This window comes from Equus przewalskii, unplaced genomic scaffold (genome assembly GCF_037783145.1).
Source record: "Equus przewalskii isolate Varuska unplaced genomic scaffold, EquPr2 ChrUn-13, whole genome shotgun sequence".
NCBI classification, from domain to species: domain Eukaryota; kingdom Metazoa; phylum Chordata; class Mammalia; order Perissodactyla; family Equidae; genus Equus; species Equus przewalskii.
Window position 1 is genome coordinate 10,096,009 of NW_027228750.1, and position 18,928 is coordinate 10,114,936.

Sequence of the window (18,928 nt, forward strand, 5' to 3'; positions counted from 1 at the left end):
TAAAGCCTGAGTAGTCATATGGTTTGTATTATTCCTAAATTGGTTCCAAGGGAAATTTCCTGGAGAAAGGGTTTTGTGGGTGGTGGCTCAGCTACAGAATTCCTCTGGCCCAGGCATGAAGGCACTGAGACGTTCCCAGCAGCAGCTCACAAGTCTGTCCCAGTGACAGTGGGGTAAGAGCTGCCAGTGGTTTCCCATTTTCCAATCAGTTCGCTCTAATCCCAGGCCACTTCCAAATGCATCTGCTGTGTCCCTGGGTGCCCTCAGTGGTGACAGCCCCTAAATCCCCTGCCCTGGCCTCCCAGCAGCTTTTCTTCTTTCTCTGCAGTACGGGCACAGCCCCGCAGGTGCTGACCTCACCCTCTGATTCATGTTCATCAGTCAGGTGTTGGTCTTTTTTCTGTCCCTTTCCCTAAAAAATATATTCCATCTCAGACGGTTTCCTAGGAAACCAATTCTCAAAAACACAAATAGACTAGGTGGGAAACAGAATACTCCAAAAATCCCACCTTGCAATGTTTAATAATGAAAGAACCTAATTAAAATTATGTAATTTTATGTAGTAAATTTATGTAACTAACATGTGTGGACTTTTCCTCTGCAGATTTTAAACTCATCTTTGGATCACGCCCTAAGGACGGCAACCACTTTGAAACAAACTACTGATCAAATGATTAGGACCATAGCAGAAGATCTTGCCAAAATACAGAGATGGAGGAATCAACTGAAATATTAGTTTGACGTAAGGATTAAAAAAAAAAAGCAAAGAAAATTTGACCTTCCCCAAAAAAGTATTTTATTTATAACCCAATTTTGGAAGATGACTTTCCAGAGAAAACACTAAAACCATAAGAAATGGGGGATACAAATTGCTTAAATGACAAAAAAAAAAAGGACCTCTGATTCTTAAAATCAAAATCAAGTAATTATTTTATAACAAATCTGTTATTCTTAACATAATAAAAGAAATAAAAAAATATACTTTTACCTATTAGCATGGCAAAAACTAAAGTCTGAAAAACCCAGTGTCATGGAGGATGGGAGAGACAGGTACTCTCATTCACTGCTGGTGGAAATGTAAATTGGTGCAACCTTGTTGGAAGGCAACTTGATAATATCTATCAAATTCTACAAATTCTAAAAACACTCACCCTTTGAGCAGCAATTGCGCTACTAACAATGTAGTTTATAGGTAACTCACCCAATAGGCCGTGGTATGTGTACGAGGATGGCCACTGGAGCATGACGGGAACGGCCCCCAAGAGGAACCAATCTAAATACCCCATGTGATGATTCATAAATAATGACAGGCAATCAATTAATACTCTGCAGCCACTGCAAAGAATGAGAGTGGATTACCTCAAGATAGTGAAAAGGAGCACGATGCCTAATAATATCTAGAGTGCGGCCTCATCTGCGCATGTTTTCAAAGGGCGTACATATTTTGTAGAAATATACACAAAGTATTCAGTGGACTGCTAGGAAATGGACCTGGGCATTCTGCGCGGAAGGGAGGATCTTTACTTTTCATTGACTTTCTGTACCGTATGAAATTCTTACAATACGCTATATTATAAACTGTTCAAAGATCTCCTGAAGTCAGAAATATGCAAAAACAATAGTCCTAGATTAATGAAATTTGGGGCAAAAGTGAAGACAATTCATTAAAACTACGTACCAGGGATTAAGTCAATTTACAGCATTTCTCGTAGAATGCCAGAACGAGATTTTGATTTGCTTCTTGAAGACTGATTTATAACCTCCTTAAAGACAGAGCAGCAGAATATGGCTCTTTCCCTCTTTCCCAAGGCCTCCATTGACTCCAAACACTCAACAAACGGTTTCCCAACCCCCAGAGCTTCGCCCAGTGGTAAGGAGAGTTGAATCCATTCCCACTTGAAGCTTTCCGTGGTGGCCAAGGCAGCTGCTGTTTGTCTAGCTGGCTGGAGAACGGGCTATTTTTAACTTTGGGGGTTGGAAATTGGTTTAGGGTGTCTTGAAAGAGAAAAAGCAGAGACCAGACTCAAGACACCTCTGACTTTGTAGCTAGCCTTATTTTAAGCTGTAGCACTTATTATAAGGAGGATAGTGAAGACCAGCAGTGGTAACTTAAGAGAAAAAAAGGAGCTTACACTGTGTATGTGCTAAGAGACTTCTAGAAACCTAAATTTAATCACAAGATGACAGCCTGTTTTGTGCGCTAAGCATCATTATCCTGTCCCCAAGTTTAAAATTCTACACTTCTCTGGCTTGGTTGAAGTGCTCTTATATGACTGATTAGTTCTTAACCCTTTTTGGACTCGACCCTCTTGGAGAAGCTGATGAAAGCTCTGGAGTCCCCCTCGCCCACGCTCCGCTCTCCCATGGAAGAGGGATATGTGGACACGTATGATTCCACACACAATTCTTAAAAGTTCAAGGACACCTGAAACAAATCCGTGGAACCCAGAGGTTAGAAAAAACTGCCATATATGAATGCTCCTAATCCCTTAAATTAACCCTTATAGAAAATATACTATTGTAATCATTTTTGATTTAAAAATATGGCCCACCTCTGCTTTATTAAACTGTATTCTAAATGTAACTTTACATTTCCTTGATGATTGAGGATCATTATGACAATCACTGCAACACACTTAATCCAAGAAACAGAAATAGGGCAATGTCCTCATGAAGTTCTGGAAAAGTGCTAGGCTCTGATTTACAAGGATAATTTTATATTTACTGAATCTGTAGCCTTGGCTGTCTCCTCCGTCATGCAACTTGTGTGTGTTGATTCTGAGAGACCTCTCCTCCAGTTCCGCTGCAGTAATAACCCAGAAAAGCAAGCTTATTAACTAAAAGCAGTTGGATCGCTAATGCTGAGTCAAGGGGCTCAGTGTAGACACTTTGCAGTTTCCACGGTGCAGAGGCCTCTCTGTGCTTCTTCCCGTGTGTGGCTGTGCTCCCGCTGCTCGAGGCTCCCAGGAGCCGGACAGCAGGATGAGGTGAGCCTGTGTAGAAGACCTTCACCTCTTTAAGAGAAAGTTCTGGCCATCCACTTTAGTTAACTATTATACAAACGGAAACTCATCTTTTTATCATTCCTTTCTATTGTAGTTTTTTTTTTTTTTAAGGATTGGCACCTGGGCTAACAACTGTTGCCAATCTTTGTTTTTTTTTCTGCTTTATCTCCCCAAACGCCCCCTGTACATAGTTGTATATCTTAGTTGCAGGTCCTTCTAGTTGTGAGATGTGGGACACCGCCTCAACGTGGCCTGATGAGCGGTGCCATGTCCGCACCCAGGATCCGAGCCCTGGGCCACTGCAGCGGAGCGCGCGAACTTAACCACTGGGGCATGGAGCCGGCCCCTCTATTGTAGTTTTATTGCTTATGAGTTATTTAAAATAGACCTAATTCATACTACATATCAATATATATTTATGTATATTTAATACCCAAAATGTTGTTTTGGTAGTAGGAATTCTACTGTGGGAGGGAGAAATTTCTTGCTCCTTTGATTTTAAAACAATCTCCGTGCGTGCTGCTGGGATTCACGAGGGTACAAACACCAAGAGCAGAACTGAGTGATGGAGGTGTCACGTCTTACAAAGGAAACTGCTAGGAGCTGGGCCTTTTGGGCTCAAATCCAAGAATTTTTTTCTGTGTGAACTGTTGCTGTGAACTTTTGTGTGTGAACCATTATATTTTGTAAATATGGCTGAATAATGTGAATCCACTATATTTTATAAACCAAGCACATTTCAACAGGAAGCAAAACTGTGCTTCCAAGATAGGGAGTGAATGGTTTCAGTTAGTTGCAACAACAAAAAAGTCTTTTTTGGGGTCTTGATATCAGGATCTGTAATTGCTAATCATGAACGGAGAATCAGCTTATACTAGGAATTTATGTGAGACGACCTCTTACGTCTTCAAATTCAGTAAGAGATTTAGGAAACAAAGGTCTCTCCAACGATAAGCCTGAAATATACAATGTAGGTCTCAAAGGATCTCCTATCAGTGTGAGGGGGAAAGTGATCACTGGGGTGTGAAGTGACTGAGTGAATGGACCACTGTTTGCTGTCACCACACTTTTGCTTCCATTTGTCACATTATTCTAAATCTCTGTTCCAGACGTGTACTAACCCTGGACAGATAGTTACCAAGGCATAGAAGGATCTGAGACAAAACGCAGACACTAAAAATTAACCCTCTCGTTAGCAATGTACTGTTCTTATGCTCGATATGCAAAGAGAGCTGTTTATTAATGTCAAGCCTTCCTCTCCACATACACAGCCAGGTTAAATTACATAGCCTCTTTGTGCCTTAATCTCCTCCGCTTTAAAACAGAGATAATAACAATAGCACCTATCCTCACAGGATTAAATGGGGTAATATAAGCACTTAAAAATGGGGCCTGGCACATACAAAGCACTAACTAAGCATTTTCATGTTATTATTTTATTATCATTACTTAGTAAAATACCAAGTTATGAAATTAATATGTCAAAAGCACTAATTTTTCCATATATAAAAAATCTGTTTGAAAAGAATAACACCAAAAAAAGATCCAGTTCACATGGAACCACAAAAGACATTATGGCAATGTGCAGGACCTATATGAAGAAAACGAAGATTCTGAAGGTCATAAAGATTTAGGTAATTGAAAAGACATTCCATACTCCTGAACATCAAGTTTCAAAATGATAAAGATGTCCTTTTTTCCTGACTTAACCTATAAATTTACTGTAAACCTAATGAAAATACCAAAATACTTCTGGTATTAACAAATGACACTAAAATTCATTTAGAAAAATGCAGTAGCCAGAAAATTTCGGAAAAATGACAGTAATTTAGGTGAGGGTGGAGTAGAGATTACGTTCATCACATATCAAAAACACCATGAATTAAAATAGGGAAAAAGAAATACAAACTGTAGGTCAATAAAACAAAATCCAGAAAAACACCAAACTATAAATACAAATATAAATTTAGACCAAAATGTAAATACTATGATAAAGGTAGCATTTCAGATTAGTTGGGGAAAGAGGGTTACCCAGTAAAATCTGGTACGGCATCTGGCTGTTTAGAAAGAAATTATGCCAGCTCCCTGTGCAATACTGGATCAGTCAGGGCTCACGGTAGGAACAGAAACTCTTCTCAGATACTGCAAGCAGAGAGGGATTTAATAGAGAATTAAGTCCTTAAAAATCATGGAAAAAGTTGTAGGGGCAGAAACTTGGGGCCACTATGGTTTTAGACTCAGTCATATCGCTATCTGCGATCCAGGGAACAGGAAGCTAGCGCTGCTGACACCACATTGCCTCACACCATGAAGCAGGTGACAGACACTAACTCGGAGTCTGGTTGCTGCCAACAACTCCCCTGGGCAGGAGCGTGTCCACTGCCACAGCCACGGGAGACGGCCTCTGCCTCCTTTCTACCTTCCAGATCTTTACCAAATGCAAACCACCGGCAGAATCTAACCTGTTTAGAATTCTACTTAGCTTTGAGTCTGCAAAACTTCATTTTTAGCCTTTCATGCCTGTGGTAAGAGATGGGGAGGCATGGGACATAATAATGTCAAGTGCTAAGAGACGATATCTAGCTTACAGCCTCACACTACAATCAGTTCCACATGGAAGCTACCTGCAAAAAATAAAAATGAACCTATCAAAATGTTCTAGAAGAAACAACGGGTGAATTTATAATCTTGGCTGCAAAAGGTATTTCTAAGTACAACATAAAGTTCAGAGGCCGAAAAGGAAAAGTGATGAAAAGTGATCTACATAAAAATTAAAAATGGTGATGTCCATCAGTATTTTAAATGCACAAATACTCTGACCAGAAATGTCACTGCTAGAAGTTTATATTATAGAAATATCGTGTAAGTTTGCAAAGGTATGTACCCAAACAACGCAGCATTATCTGTTAAGAGCAAAATCCTGAAGACGAGTGATATATAAAATTATGATGTATCATATAACAGAATACCATGAGGCCAGGTAAAAGGAGAGATTTGAAATGAGGTATTCTCTTTGTGTATCACACGTGCTCAGATGTGTAACATGTGTTCCCTTTGTGCAACATATGTACAGACACATCTTATCCAATTGTATACAAATATACTATTTTTTTAAAGTCAGCAGGGGTTAACTTGGTGGGAAGATTATGGTGCATTCTTTTCCTTCTTTGTAACTCTCTGATTTAGAACTTTTAAACTTTCCAACTTCCCCTTCCTCCCCCATAAAAAAAAAAGATAATTTTTGTAACTTATATATTTATTTTCTCTTAGAATGTTTGTGATTATTTTTGGTTTTCTAATTTAAACATACATGATTTCAAAATTATATAAAATTGTGTTCTTTAGGAGTATCTAGCAAGATAGTATACATTGTGAAATCATTCTATTTCTACTAATGACTGAATTATTTTACACATAAAAGAAATTAGGAATTTCAGTTGAAAGAAAAACTGCACTTACAGGAAATCATTCTATCATACATACACATTTACAGTTTTTACTTTTACAACCTTTTCATTTAAAAATTCTTTTCCCAAAAACTATACTTTAGCATAAGACAGATAAGTATCTAACAAGTAATTAGTATGTACATAGGTGGCTGTGACCTGCAACTCTAATATATTCTGTTCCAAAGGTGAAAAAATTTCCTTCTACAAAGCATTTTAACATTTCTTCTCATCATCTACAAAGCAGCAGCAATATTTAAATTATTAAAAATGGCAAATCCAATGACAGGTAATCATAAACAGTGCCTTAAGAAATATATGTGAAAAATCATTACTCCATAAAATATTTACATTGGTTAAATTACATGATAGCAACTTATCTTGATCTAGTTTAGTTGAATATATGAATAAGAATTTCCAAAAAGAAAAAAAGCTATTCATCCTTAATAAAGGAGAGTTTATCCTTGGATTTATTCAGCATCTTTATATCATCCAACAGCTTTTTGGGTGTTAAAATATGAGTAGAACCTGGTAGGGGAAAAGATAAATTTTCAAAGGTCAGCAGTTAAATCAACTTTCACTGGCTAACTGTATTGTCCTTCAAATAAGTAAAATGCAGTAGCTTGGGGCAATTTAACAAAATTTCTATAGGACAGCTTCCTGAAAGCTGCCTATACTATATTTCAATCCTTCCTCTCCATTGAGCATGCTCAGTAAGTCTTCAGACACACTGCCCACTCCTAGTGCTTTGTCTACTTTGTGCTATATACTGATGCACTGAAGAGCAAAATTAGTCACTCTATCCTCCTGACAGAACAGGAAGAGTCACTTCAGTCAGAGAACTGCTCAGCAGCGCTGCAAACCCAGGCTCATACAAATGCTGCACCTCTGCACGTCAGGAGAGCTTACGTACCAGTGGCTTCGACTGAAATTCTTTTTTTTTTTTAAGGAAAGGATTTTTTTTTCCTGCTTTTTCTCCCCAAATCCCCCCAGTACATAGTTGTATATTTTAGCTGTGGGTCCTTCTAGTTGTGGCATATGGGACGCTGCCTCAACATGGCCTGATGAGAGGTGCCATGTCTACAACCAGGATCCGAACTGGCGAAACCCTGGGCCACTGAAGCGGAGCGCGCGAACTTAACCACTCAGCCACGGGGCTGGCCCATGACTGAAATTCTTAAAATTAAATTCCATACAGGCCTTGCCAATGTCAGGTCCACATTCACAAAAAAATTCTAAATATTTCTGTAGTAGAAATGTATTTCTCTCTCAAAAATCATTTAATGATGAGAACAAGAAAAGTATGGAACATTATGTTTTAAAGGACATATTTAATAATATTTAAAGAATACAATATTTTGAAGCTCATTCCCTCAAAATTAGAATATTTAAAAATAAAATTATCAAAAGCGTCAACCAGGAAAAAACTCTAGGACATCAGATAAAAGACATTATGACTAAAAAAGGTTTTTTTGCATGCAACAATTTAGTCCTAAATGTAAAATATAAAGTTTTACTTATATATTTTTGCATTTAGAGTTTAAAAAAATAGAAAAGAGGAAAGCAAAAGTCTTACCAATAATAACCTCACAGGATTTATGTGCCTGAGAAACTTCATAAGCACAACGCATTTCAGAGTACGTAATTCCTCCAATTACAAAGACAATCAGCTTTGATCCAGTTTTTCGGTCCTCTAAATAACTAGCTCTGGGCTTCTGGCGAGCACTAAAAAATAAAAAACATAAATGTGTTAAAAACATTCCCAAAGCCACACTGCTTGCAGACCTTTTAAAAAGCCTAACTCAAGCAAGCTCAAATTGGGCTCCAATTACACTGATTTTTAAGGAAATGACTTCACTATGATATGACCGGAGCACCACGGATTAGGCAGGACAGCTGCACTTCAAGTTTGTTTTGATCTGATAGTGTGAACAACTCACTCATAATCTAGCTCAGTATTTTCACCTATAAAAGAAAGCTAACACCCTCTCTTATTTATTTCATATGAAGAAATAATATACTTGAAAAGTCTATAACTGCTTGAAGTTAAAAAAAGGGGGGAGAGGGGAGTGGCACTGAAACAAGAGAGTTTTAAAGACGTGCAGACGGGGCACAGGTACAGATGGGAGCCGACGTGGTGCTGGGACGTCCCTTGCTGGAATCAGTCAAGTATGACGGCAGGAGACACTGAAGACATATCTGCACTCCCATGTTCACTGCAGCATTGCTCACAAGAGCCAAGATATGGAAACAACCTAAGTGTCCACTGGCAGACAAATGGATAAAGAAAATGTGGTGTATATACACAATGGATATTATTCAGCCTTAAAAAAGAAGGAAATCCTGCCATTTGCAACAACATCGATGAACCTGGAGGACATTCTGCCAAGTGAAGTCAGTCAGACTCAGAAAGACAAATACTGCATGACCTCACTTACATGTGGAACCAAAAACAGTCAAACTCAGAAGCAGAGAACAGAATGCTGGTTGCCAGGGGATGGGGGGAGGAAGAAATGAGGTGATATTGGTAAAAGGGCAGTTTCAGTTATACGAGATGAGTAATTTCTGGAGATCTAATGTACAGCATGGTGACTAAAGTTAACAAAACTGTATTTATACTTGAAATTTGCTAAGAGAGTAAATCTTAAATTAAGTCATCTCACCACACACACACACACAAAGAAAGAAAATGGTAATTATGTGGAGGTGAGAGATATATTAATTAGCTTGTGATGACAATTTCATAATATGTATGTATCAGAACATCAAGCTGTGCACCTTAAACATATTCAATGTTATTAAGTCAATTATACCTCAATAAAGTTGCTAAAAAAAAAAGAATTTCACCCGGTTTCAACTCTGTTGGGGGGGGAGGATTTACCTATTACTTTTACTTTTCTCATTTCTATTGCATTAATTTTACCTGTTTATCTTTACTATAATTTCCCTCTTTCTAGTTTGTTTTCTTCTTACTGGGTTTCAACTCTGACTCCTTCTAATTCAATATGAGTTTCAGCAAGTTACTTACCCTCTCTCTTAACCTCAAGGATTGTTTTCAGGACTAAACAGAATAATTTACAGAATACACTAAGTATGGAATCTGGTACCAGAAAAGCACTCAACAAACAGTAGCCATTATCTCTACCATTTCCTCCCTGAGATTGCTCTAGATCTGCACTGTCCAATACAGTAACCACCACCCACATGATGCTATTTAAATTTAAATTAATTAAAATTAAATACAATTAAAAATTCACTTCCTCAGTCACACTAGCCACATATCAAGTGTTCAATAGCTACATTGAACTAGTGGCTACCACACTGGACAGTACAGACACAGAACATTTCCTTCACTGCTTCAGTTCTACTGGATAGCACTGCTCTAGATCATAGGAATCACTTTTTCTTTCTTTTTTTTTAATTTATTTTTTTGAGGAAGATTAGCCCTGAGCTTACATCTGCTGCATATCCTCCTCTTTTTGTTGAGGAAGACTGGCCCTGACCTAACATCCGTGCCCATCTTCCTCTACTTTATATGTGGGACGCCCACCACAGCATGGCTTGCCAAGCGGTGCCATGTCTGCATCTGGGATACGAACCGGCGAACCCCAGGCCGCCGAAGCAGAATGTGCAAACTTAACCGCTGCACCACCAGGCTGGCCCTCTTTCTTTATTTTTTTTAAGCTTCAGTGCATATTGTGTATCCTAGTTGTTAGTTTAGTTCTCTATGTGAGCTGCCACCACAATATGACAACTCACAGATAGGTGGTGTGGTTCCATGACCGGGAACCAAACCTGGGCCGCGATGGTGAAAGCCAGACTCTTAACCAGCAGACCACCAGGGCTGGCTCAGGAACCACTTTCTTGTTCCCATACCCCACTGGTCAAAATTCTTAGCTTTTATTTGAAGAGTAAACAAATATTTCAAAATAAACATTTATGTACATCTATTAAAAACATATTAGTTTATAAATTATATATGTGTATCAGTATATAAATAAAGTTTAATTTATCCCTTTTTTAGGTAAAAATAAGTACCCAATAGATCATCCTGTTACCCACTTTGAAAACCATGTCCTAGGTGACCACGAATGCTACAATGTGGGACCCAACAGTGAACTTTCAACAATGTCTTAGTCCAGCATTTGGAATGATAACTTTCATCTACCATCTTAAGGAATGACAAGGCAGTAAACAACAGGAAAAAGTAAAGAGAATTAGTAGCTGGTTTTGAAAGATAAAAGAGGAACAAGATACATTCTTGGTTCTCATACAAAATAAATCAAGGACATACTAAAAGTGCTACTTTGGTTTAAAAACCTTTCCAAAGAGAGAGAGAGTAAGAAAGCAAAAGAAAAGGAGATAATACTACTCAAAACAAGTATGTGATTCTAACAATTTTTAAACTTCTGAATAGCAATTTTAGGCCAATGGGATTATATTTAATTTGTTTCATATACATGTGTAAGAACTGTGCTAGTGTTTTATACTCTGAGAGATACAAAAATAATGACTAAATCCCTAGGTCCTGAAAATCTCACTCGGGAAAGTTCCTAGAAGTATTAGTTAAAATAAGAGCAAACATCTTTTTAAAACCACAGCTGAAAGTAAACAAGTAAGAGAAATCTCCAAGAGCCAGCAGTAAAAAGGAAGAGAAAAACTGGAGTAGTGGGGCCAGCCCGGTGGTACAGCGGTTAAGTTCACACGTTCTGCTTCGGTGGCCTGGGGTTCACCGGTTCGGATCCCGGGTGCAGACGTGGCACCGCTTGGCAAGCCATGCCGTGATAGGTGTCCCACACAGAAAGTAGAGGAAGATGAGCATGGATGTTAGCTCAGGGCCAGTGTTTCTCAGCAAAAAGAGAAGGATTGGCAGCAGTTAGCTCAGGGCTAATCTTCCTCAAAAACAAACAAACAAACAAACAAAAAACTAGAGTAGTAAATTGAGCTGAGGCTTGGTCTGCCTCATGGAGTGTTAGTCTAATCTAGGCAAACACATGGCTTGGGTGTTTACCTGTTTAATGAACAAAGAAGACACAGCCTTAGGTACTGTGCAAGGTAGGGACTGGGAGTCTGCAATAAGGTCGGGACACCCTCAAAAGCAAGGGGAGAGGCAGCCCTGATGGTCTAGTGCTTAAAGTTCGGCATGCTCCACTTGGGTGGCCCAGGTTTGGTTCCCAGGCACAGAATCACATCACTTGGCTGTCAGTAGCCGTGCTCTGGCAGCAGCTCACACAGAACAACTAGAAGGACTGTCAACTAGAATATGAACTATGTCCTAGGGCTGTGGGGGAAAAAAAAGAGAGGAAGATTGGCAACAGGTGTTAGCTCAGGGCCAATCTTTCCTGGGGAGGAGGAAGCAAGGGGAGACCACGAAGAAGCTTCTCCCAATAATTGCAACACAGGCCTTTCTGAGAAATTAACATATAAAAGAAAAAGTCTCTAACCCCAGCAGAAGCAAACACAAAACCTCTCTGAAGGCACCCACTTCTCAACCCTGGCTACTGGAATAAGCTCAGAATCCAAAATTACATGAAACACGTAAGACTCTACCATCGACAAACCCACACTGAAGGAACTTCTAAAGGATATACGTCAGAAAAGAAGGTAACTGAGCCCAAAAAAGGTGATGTGAGGAGCAGTGGTGAGCAATAACTGGTTAATACACACACACAACTAAAAAAGATAATAAAGCTCATCATTAATTTGGGAAGCAAAAAAGATATAAGTTGAGCAAAACTAAAGTATTAAGATAACATTTAAGGGGTGTTATGTCAAATTCATAACAATTTGAATTAAGTTGTTCTAAGGTTCTTGTATTGCTCAAGAGGAGGGCAAAGATACTAATTAAACTCCTACTTTGTCGAGTCAAAGTAGTATACTAAAATTCTAAGGCTAACTGCTACAAAAATACAAATAGGCTATATAACTTCCCAACCAGCAGAAAAGGAAAAAATAAAGCAAAAGAATCAGTCATCATTTGAAAACAGATACTCAAATACACATGAATGTACAAGAATGCTCACTGCATACTGTTTGTCATGGCACCAGCTTTGATACAGCCTAAATTATCATCTTGTGGAAAACAGACGAATAAACTGTAATACTTATAAGAATACACCAACCAGCAGTGAAAATCTATACATGTATGAATCTGGGATAAATTTCACAAACATAATGTTGAGGAGAACAAAAAAACCATGTTGCAGGAGGACACAGAATATGACACCATTTACATTAAGTTTAAAAACATAACTGCAGAGAGAACTTGTGGTCGTGGTGGAATGAGCTGGTCAGGAGACTCCCCTCTAAGAAAACAAGTGTAAACCTGGAGGAAACTGGGGGAAAAAACCATTTCAGGTCAACTGGAAATCAACTACAGGCAGACAACAAATTAAGCAGCGTTTACTCTTGAATATATGCTAGCATATCAAGTAAGAATGGTGGTGGTGACTAAATGACCTTCTAGCTTGAGGCTACACCCAACCTCCACTGTTCCTCCAACTCAGTTGGCAAAAATTATAGCTTTATTGACTTGAGACTAGCTGTGAAAATCAGCAGCTTTACCGCCAGAGGTGGAAGACTTGATTCAAGGTAGGGTGGGAGAGGGAATACGAAATCCTGCAGCTCTGCTGGTTAAAAGTTGTGGCCCTGAGCCAACCCTGATGGCCTAGTGCTTAAAGTTTGGCATGCTCCACTTCAGCGGCCCGGTTCAGTTCTCAGGTGTGGAACCACACCCACGTCTGTCAGTTGCCATGCTGTGGCGGCAGCTCACACAGAAGAATTAAAAGGACCTACAATTAGAACATACAACTATGTCCTGGGGCTTTGGGGAGGGTCAAAAAAAAAAAGAGAGAGGAAGATTGGTAACAGATGTTAGCTCAGGGCAAATCTTTCCCAGCAAGAAAAAAAAAAAGGTGGACCTGGTTCAGAACAGAAAGACCTGCAGCTTTGGTAGACCAACATTTCAGTCCCAGTTTTGGGTAGGCAGCAAATCAGCCAGAAACTTAATGGGGAAATTCTGGAAGTAAGAAAGCCAAAGAAGGCAAGGACAAGCTCTCCACACACCTTACGTGACTGCTAAACTATGCATGTGGGGGAAAAGCCTGAGAGAGTCAGGGAGAAAAGTGAAAAAAAAAAAGAAAGGGGGACTCAAGAACTGACTGTGACTTGGAAGGCATTTCTTTTTTATGTGGGCTGCCACCACAGCATGGGTACCGATGAGTTGTATAGGTCTGTACCCAGGAACAGAACCTGGGCCACGAAAGTGGAGTGGCCTGACCTCAACCACTAAACCACAGGGCTGGCCCCTGGAATGCATTTCCTTTTTTTTTTTTAAGATTTAATTTTTTCCTTTTTCTCCCAAAGCCCCCCAGTACATAGTTGTGTATTTTATTTTAGTTGTGGGTCCTTCTAGCTGTGGCATGTGGGATGCTGCCTCAGCATGGCCTGATGAGCAGCGCCATGTCTGTGCCCAGGATCCGAACCTGGGAAACCCTTGGCCACCGAAGCAGAGCATGCAAACTTAACCATTAAGCCATGGGGCCAGCCCCCTGGAATGCATTTCTTAATCCACACTCAGCTTGATCAGCAGAGGATGGAAGCTTTACAGGCTCAAGCTATCTAAACACAACCTCTGCCCAGATAACTGGCTGACCTCAAACTACAGAGACACACGGGCAACGACTAGAAGACAAGCCAAAAAATTAAAATTAAAAAAAACCTCAACAATGACATCAGTGGCTACAAACTGCAGGGGAGAATAATTTCACAGCTTAAGTCCGCATGAGTTATAAAAACAAAAAACAATTTAGTGTTGCTATAATACATTATCAAAAAGGTCCACTTTTCACCTAAAAATTAGTAGATATGCAAATAAATAGTAAAGTGTGACCCACACTTTGGAAAAAAGTAATCAATAGAAACTGACCCTGGGTGGACCCAGATCTAGGATCTCACAGACTTCAAAGCAACTATGATAAATATGATCAAAGAATTAAAGAAAATAATAGGGAATCTCAAAAGAGAAAAGAAAATAAAAAAAAAAAAGGAAATTCTAAATGTGAAAGGTATGATAACTGCAATGAAAAATTCACTCAACTGCTGAACTCAACAGCAGATTTGAGATGTCAGAAGAAAGAATCAGAGAACAGGAAGACAGATCAACAGACATTACCACAGCTGGAGAACAGAAAGAAAGACGATGAAAGTAAACAGAGCTGCAATAACCTACGAAAACAACGTCAAACCGTCCAACACGTACGTAATGGGAGTTTCAAAGGGAGAGGAGAGAGACACAAATGGCAGAAAACAATTTGGAAGAAATAATGCGTGAAAACTTTCCAAATTTGATGAAAAGCATTAACCTGTAGATCCAGGAAACTCAACAAACCCCAGACAGAATAAACACAAAGAGAATTCCACCTAGACACATAGTTAAACTGCTGAAAGCCGAAGACCAAGAGAAAATCCTGCAAAACACAACTCTATACATCATTTAGACACAAATATATGCAGAAAACGTATAAAGATATATAGGTGAATGACAACCATCAAATTCAGGACAGGGAAGGAAGGGAGAATAACAAAACCAGAGAGTGACTTACAGGAAGCTTGAATTATATTTATAATGACTCATTTCTTAATCTGGACACTAAGTACAGGGTATGCATTAGAATATTCTCTATAGCTTTCTGAATGTTCCAAATATTTCACCACAAAAAAATTATCAAAGAAGGATTAGAATGTCTTCTGCTATGTGAAGAAAAAAGAGACAAAGGGGAAATCTTCTTTTTTAGTTTCATGAAAATATTTTTTTTATAATAAAACATATTTTTATATTACTTACCTGGACTCATTTACACAGGTTACAGTTAAAGAAAAACTGCTTCTTAAGTGACTATGTGCTTCAAGGAGAGTTGCCAATGTAAGAGTGCCTTTCAATTATTAGTCTGCAACATCACAATGAAAACTTCACTCACTTTCAATTATAGGTTTTACCTTACAGCTCCTGAGCCATTCCATACTGCGGGACACTGGGAACAATATGGCCATTCTTTTGAATCTAATCTATTGTCAATGGCATCCTAGGGAAGAAAAGAGTTAAAACCATCAAGAAAGCGTTGTAAATTCCAGGATTTTGTCTGTCTTGCATAAAACTCAAAACTTGTATTTATAACTAAAGAACATAAGGATATATAAATATTCAATAAAATAAGGTCAGTCCTCTCTTTGAAATTCACAAATCTTACTTGATTCAAAAATTAATGCAATCATTTACTTATTTATTAAACCAATATTGATTGCATGCCTTTATCTCTTCATTTGGAGCGTCCCCACATTGGTGTAAGAATTCTGGGCGCCTTACCAGGACCTTTATCTCCAGAGTGCTAGGGGTTTCTAAATACCACCCTAGTCCTGACACACCTCTTAGGCTCCTGGAGAGTCTAAAGCAGTAGCTTTAAAATAGGATGTGCATGCCTGGACTAGAGGTATTCAAGACAATCCAATGGAATGAGGAAAGTTTTCCTTTTCACTTCATTTTAAAAATTTTCCTCTTTTTTAGGGTTACATTTTATGACATACTTATGTGTATGGATATATTGTATACACAGATTGTGTTTTATTAATACAGTAATATATAGTTTATAAATAAATAGTCATATACTGTAGGTTCACATTCACATTTTTTATGATTAAGTGTCCAGGATCAAAAACGTTTGGAGACCACTGCTTTACAGCATGGTAGTACAAATGGGCATAAGGAGTGGGCAAAAGGTACTCAGTAGTCCAAGAATATTTCAATGAGACTGCAAGAAGCGAACAAACCAAGTTTCAGGAGAAATCCTGAAGGCCTTAGGCTGCTACTGAGCCAAAAGTGGATTTTCTGAGTTTAACATGCAAATTCCTGTTAAAGGATTTGAGAAAGTCAATTCTTATTTTTAAAATACTAGCCAAGAAAAGCTACTTAGTTCTACATCCTTGTTATGGGTAAAGAAAAAAAATCTTATGTTGCAGAAAACAAAGTCTAAATTCTTTAAATTTTTCACCTATGATTAATTAAGCATGTGTGAATGACAAAATTAGCCAAGCAAAACAGAAAAATTATAGTAATAAACTATACACAATTAGTTCCCAAAGGAAAGTAGAAACTGGGGTTTAAGCCGAAGGAAAACCGGAATAAACGGAACTATATGATTATGACTGAAGAATCAACGTCATGATTTTGAGTTCATAATGCAATTTTTAGTAGTTCATTTTCCAATTTCCTCTAATGGAATAGTATTTTCTCAAAGCAAAGAGTACTGAAGACATCAACCATCTGGATCTAACAGCAAACTACAATGAGGTTTACATTTTAATCACAAATACATTTCCAAGAATACTGGAGTCTAACTTTCTAATAGAGGTCACATACAAATGTTATTTGTTGAACTTTCATTCAAACAATTATTTATATTTCTGTTACATACAGTTATTTAAAACAATGGCAGCTTTTTTTCCAAAAAGGACACGTGTGCTCATTTCTTTCTTTATTGTGAGGCAGTCAGTGGAGTGAGTCTGTCTGAAGTTTTCAAGGAAAGGGTCTTCAAGAGTTTGTTTCTTCCCTTGACCCCAGATACAGTCTTCTTTTGTGAACCCTCCCAGAGCTGCCGAAAATTCCTGACCCACAGATATGCTCAGACGGACAGACAAATATACCAAGAGTAAAGAACACTCTGCAGAAGGGCACTTGGGGTATAGGTAAAATTTAATGACTCTTACCTCCAAAATATCTTTGATAAAAGGCGTCCATCGAGAGAGTTGAAAAGTTTCTTCTGCAGATCGATCCTTTCTTAATGGTTTGCTTTGTTGAGACTAATGTCATTAGAGGAAAAAAATTAAAAACCACTAATTTTATTTAATGATAGTCTCTTATTAACTCTTCTAACAAAGATATTTAATTTACAGCAAAGACTATGTTTATTTGACTCAAAACTAAGAGTGGACATGTCTACTCAAAAAATGTGAATAGGTGTGGTCACATAACTTCACCGAACAGTATTTTGTGCTTTAATGATAAAACTTATAATAGTATAAGAAAATACGTTTACTCAAAATGCTATAAAACTCGGAAAAGAGTAAGATTCTAAACAGAGTTCTTTCAAAATTTGCTATAAATGAATGATAAAGAGAATAGCATAAATAGCAAATTACAACAGAAGCTGTAAGATATAAATCCACTAGAAAAATGTATTTGTCGAAATTACTTGTATATGGAAAACAAAATTTTAAACTTTTTACTTACAATTCTATAGAATGAAATCAAGAAGACTGTCCACATGGATTTCCATATAAGAAAATGTATTTAATGCAAACAACCACATACGCATATATATTAGTGTAAACAGAATGTAAGATTTCTTACTGGGGGGACAATGGGAACACCCAGGTAACTCCAGTTACGAATCATGTCACTTTCATTTTCTATCTTTACATTCTGGATCAACCTGTCCAAATTTTCTTCCGTAGTTCCTAAGATAAGTAAAAGTATGAGTGCACAGTCAGATAATTGCTACCACAATCATTTCTAGGTCTTAGGTAGTAACCATAAATGAAGTTTTTTAGATAAAAAGCAAACATTTAAATTACATACCCTTCAGTCTTCTCCCAATTTCTTACCTTTCCTTTTATTTATCTTAACCAACTTCAGCTAACTGAACTTTCTAAGATTCTCTATGATCAACAGCAAATCACTTATTATACAGTGCTTTTAGAGCTGTGCATTTTACTATATTCAGGAAAATAAACAAAAATCTCCATTACCATTAATACTGAAGATATAAAGTAGGATTGCTCTTATTTTATCATAATTATCATGATTTTTGTTGAGTAGAACTGGAAGGAGTACTCGCATAGAATCTTTCACCTTCTGTCCTTCTGCATCAGTTCCAAGTGCCAAGTCCTTAATGAAGATGAAATACAGTCAGCGGTCTATAATCCAAATTAATTTTCAGTTAAAAATATCTATTATTAAATCTTGTCAAATTTTAATGGAACACTGATGATATTTCACAAGAAAATGCAGACATCACTTGTAAGCGATTGACTATAGAAAATGTAAAAAGTGAAAAAATAATTCAGAGAAGGAAATCATTAATCTAAACCTGTGCTATCTAATATGGTGGCCATTAGCCCCACGTAGCTATTGAGCACTTGAAATGTGGCTAGTCAGAATTAAGATGTGCTATAAATTAAAACACAAGATTTGGAAGACTTGGTGTGACAGAAAGAATGCAAAATACTTCACCAATAAGTTTTATATTGATTACATGTTGAAAGGATAATATTTTGAGTGTATTGGGTTAAGTCAAATATATTATTAAAATTAACTACACTTGTTTCTTTTCACTTTTTTTTTTCTGCAGGGAAAGATTTGCCCTGAGCTAACATCTGTTGTCAATCTTTCTCTTCCCCCCCGCCCCCCAAAGCCTCAGTGTA

The 18,928-nt window shown here is 37.9% G+C and overlaps 2 protein-coding genes across 13 annotated transcripts in view; one reads left to right on the forward strand and one right to left on the reverse strand.

Moving 5' to 3' along the window:
* The window catches only part of AKNAD1 (AKNA domain containing 1), a 57,577-nt gene extending 56,805 nt beyond the window's left edge, over positions 1–772 (forward strand). For all 9 annotated transcript variants that reach the window (XM_070607826.1, XM_070607820.1, XM_070607823.1 and 6 more), the window contains one exon: positions 605–772. In XM_070607826.1, the coding sequence (XP_070463927.1) occupies positions 605–736 (132 nt within the window). In that variant the 3' untranslated portion in view covers positions 737–772. The remainder of the gene's footprint in view (positions 1–604) is intronic.
* A 5,471-nt stretch (positions 773–6,243) lies between these two features.
* STXBP3 (syntaxin binding protein 3) overlaps positions 6,244–18,928 on the reverse strand; it is a 61,851-nt gene continuing 49,166 nt past the window's right edge. For all 4 annotated transcript variants that reach the window (XM_070607831.1, XM_070607834.1, XM_070607833.1 and 1 more), the window contains 6 exons: positions 18,254–18,392; positions 17,856–17,962; positions 17,213–17,305; positions 15,449–15,534; positions 8,028–8,176; positions 6,244–6,979 (listed from right to left, as the gene is read on the reverse strand). In XM_070607831.1, the coding sequence (XP_070463932.1) occupies positions 6,885–6,979; positions 8,028–8,176; positions 15,449–15,534; positions 17,213–17,305; positions 17,856–17,962; positions 18,254–18,392 (669 nt within the window). In that variant the 3' untranslated portion in view covers positions 6,244–6,884. The remainder of the gene's footprint in view (positions 6,980–8,027; positions 8,177–15,448; positions 15,535–17,212; positions 17,306–17,855; positions 17,963–18,253; positions 18,393–18,928) is intronic.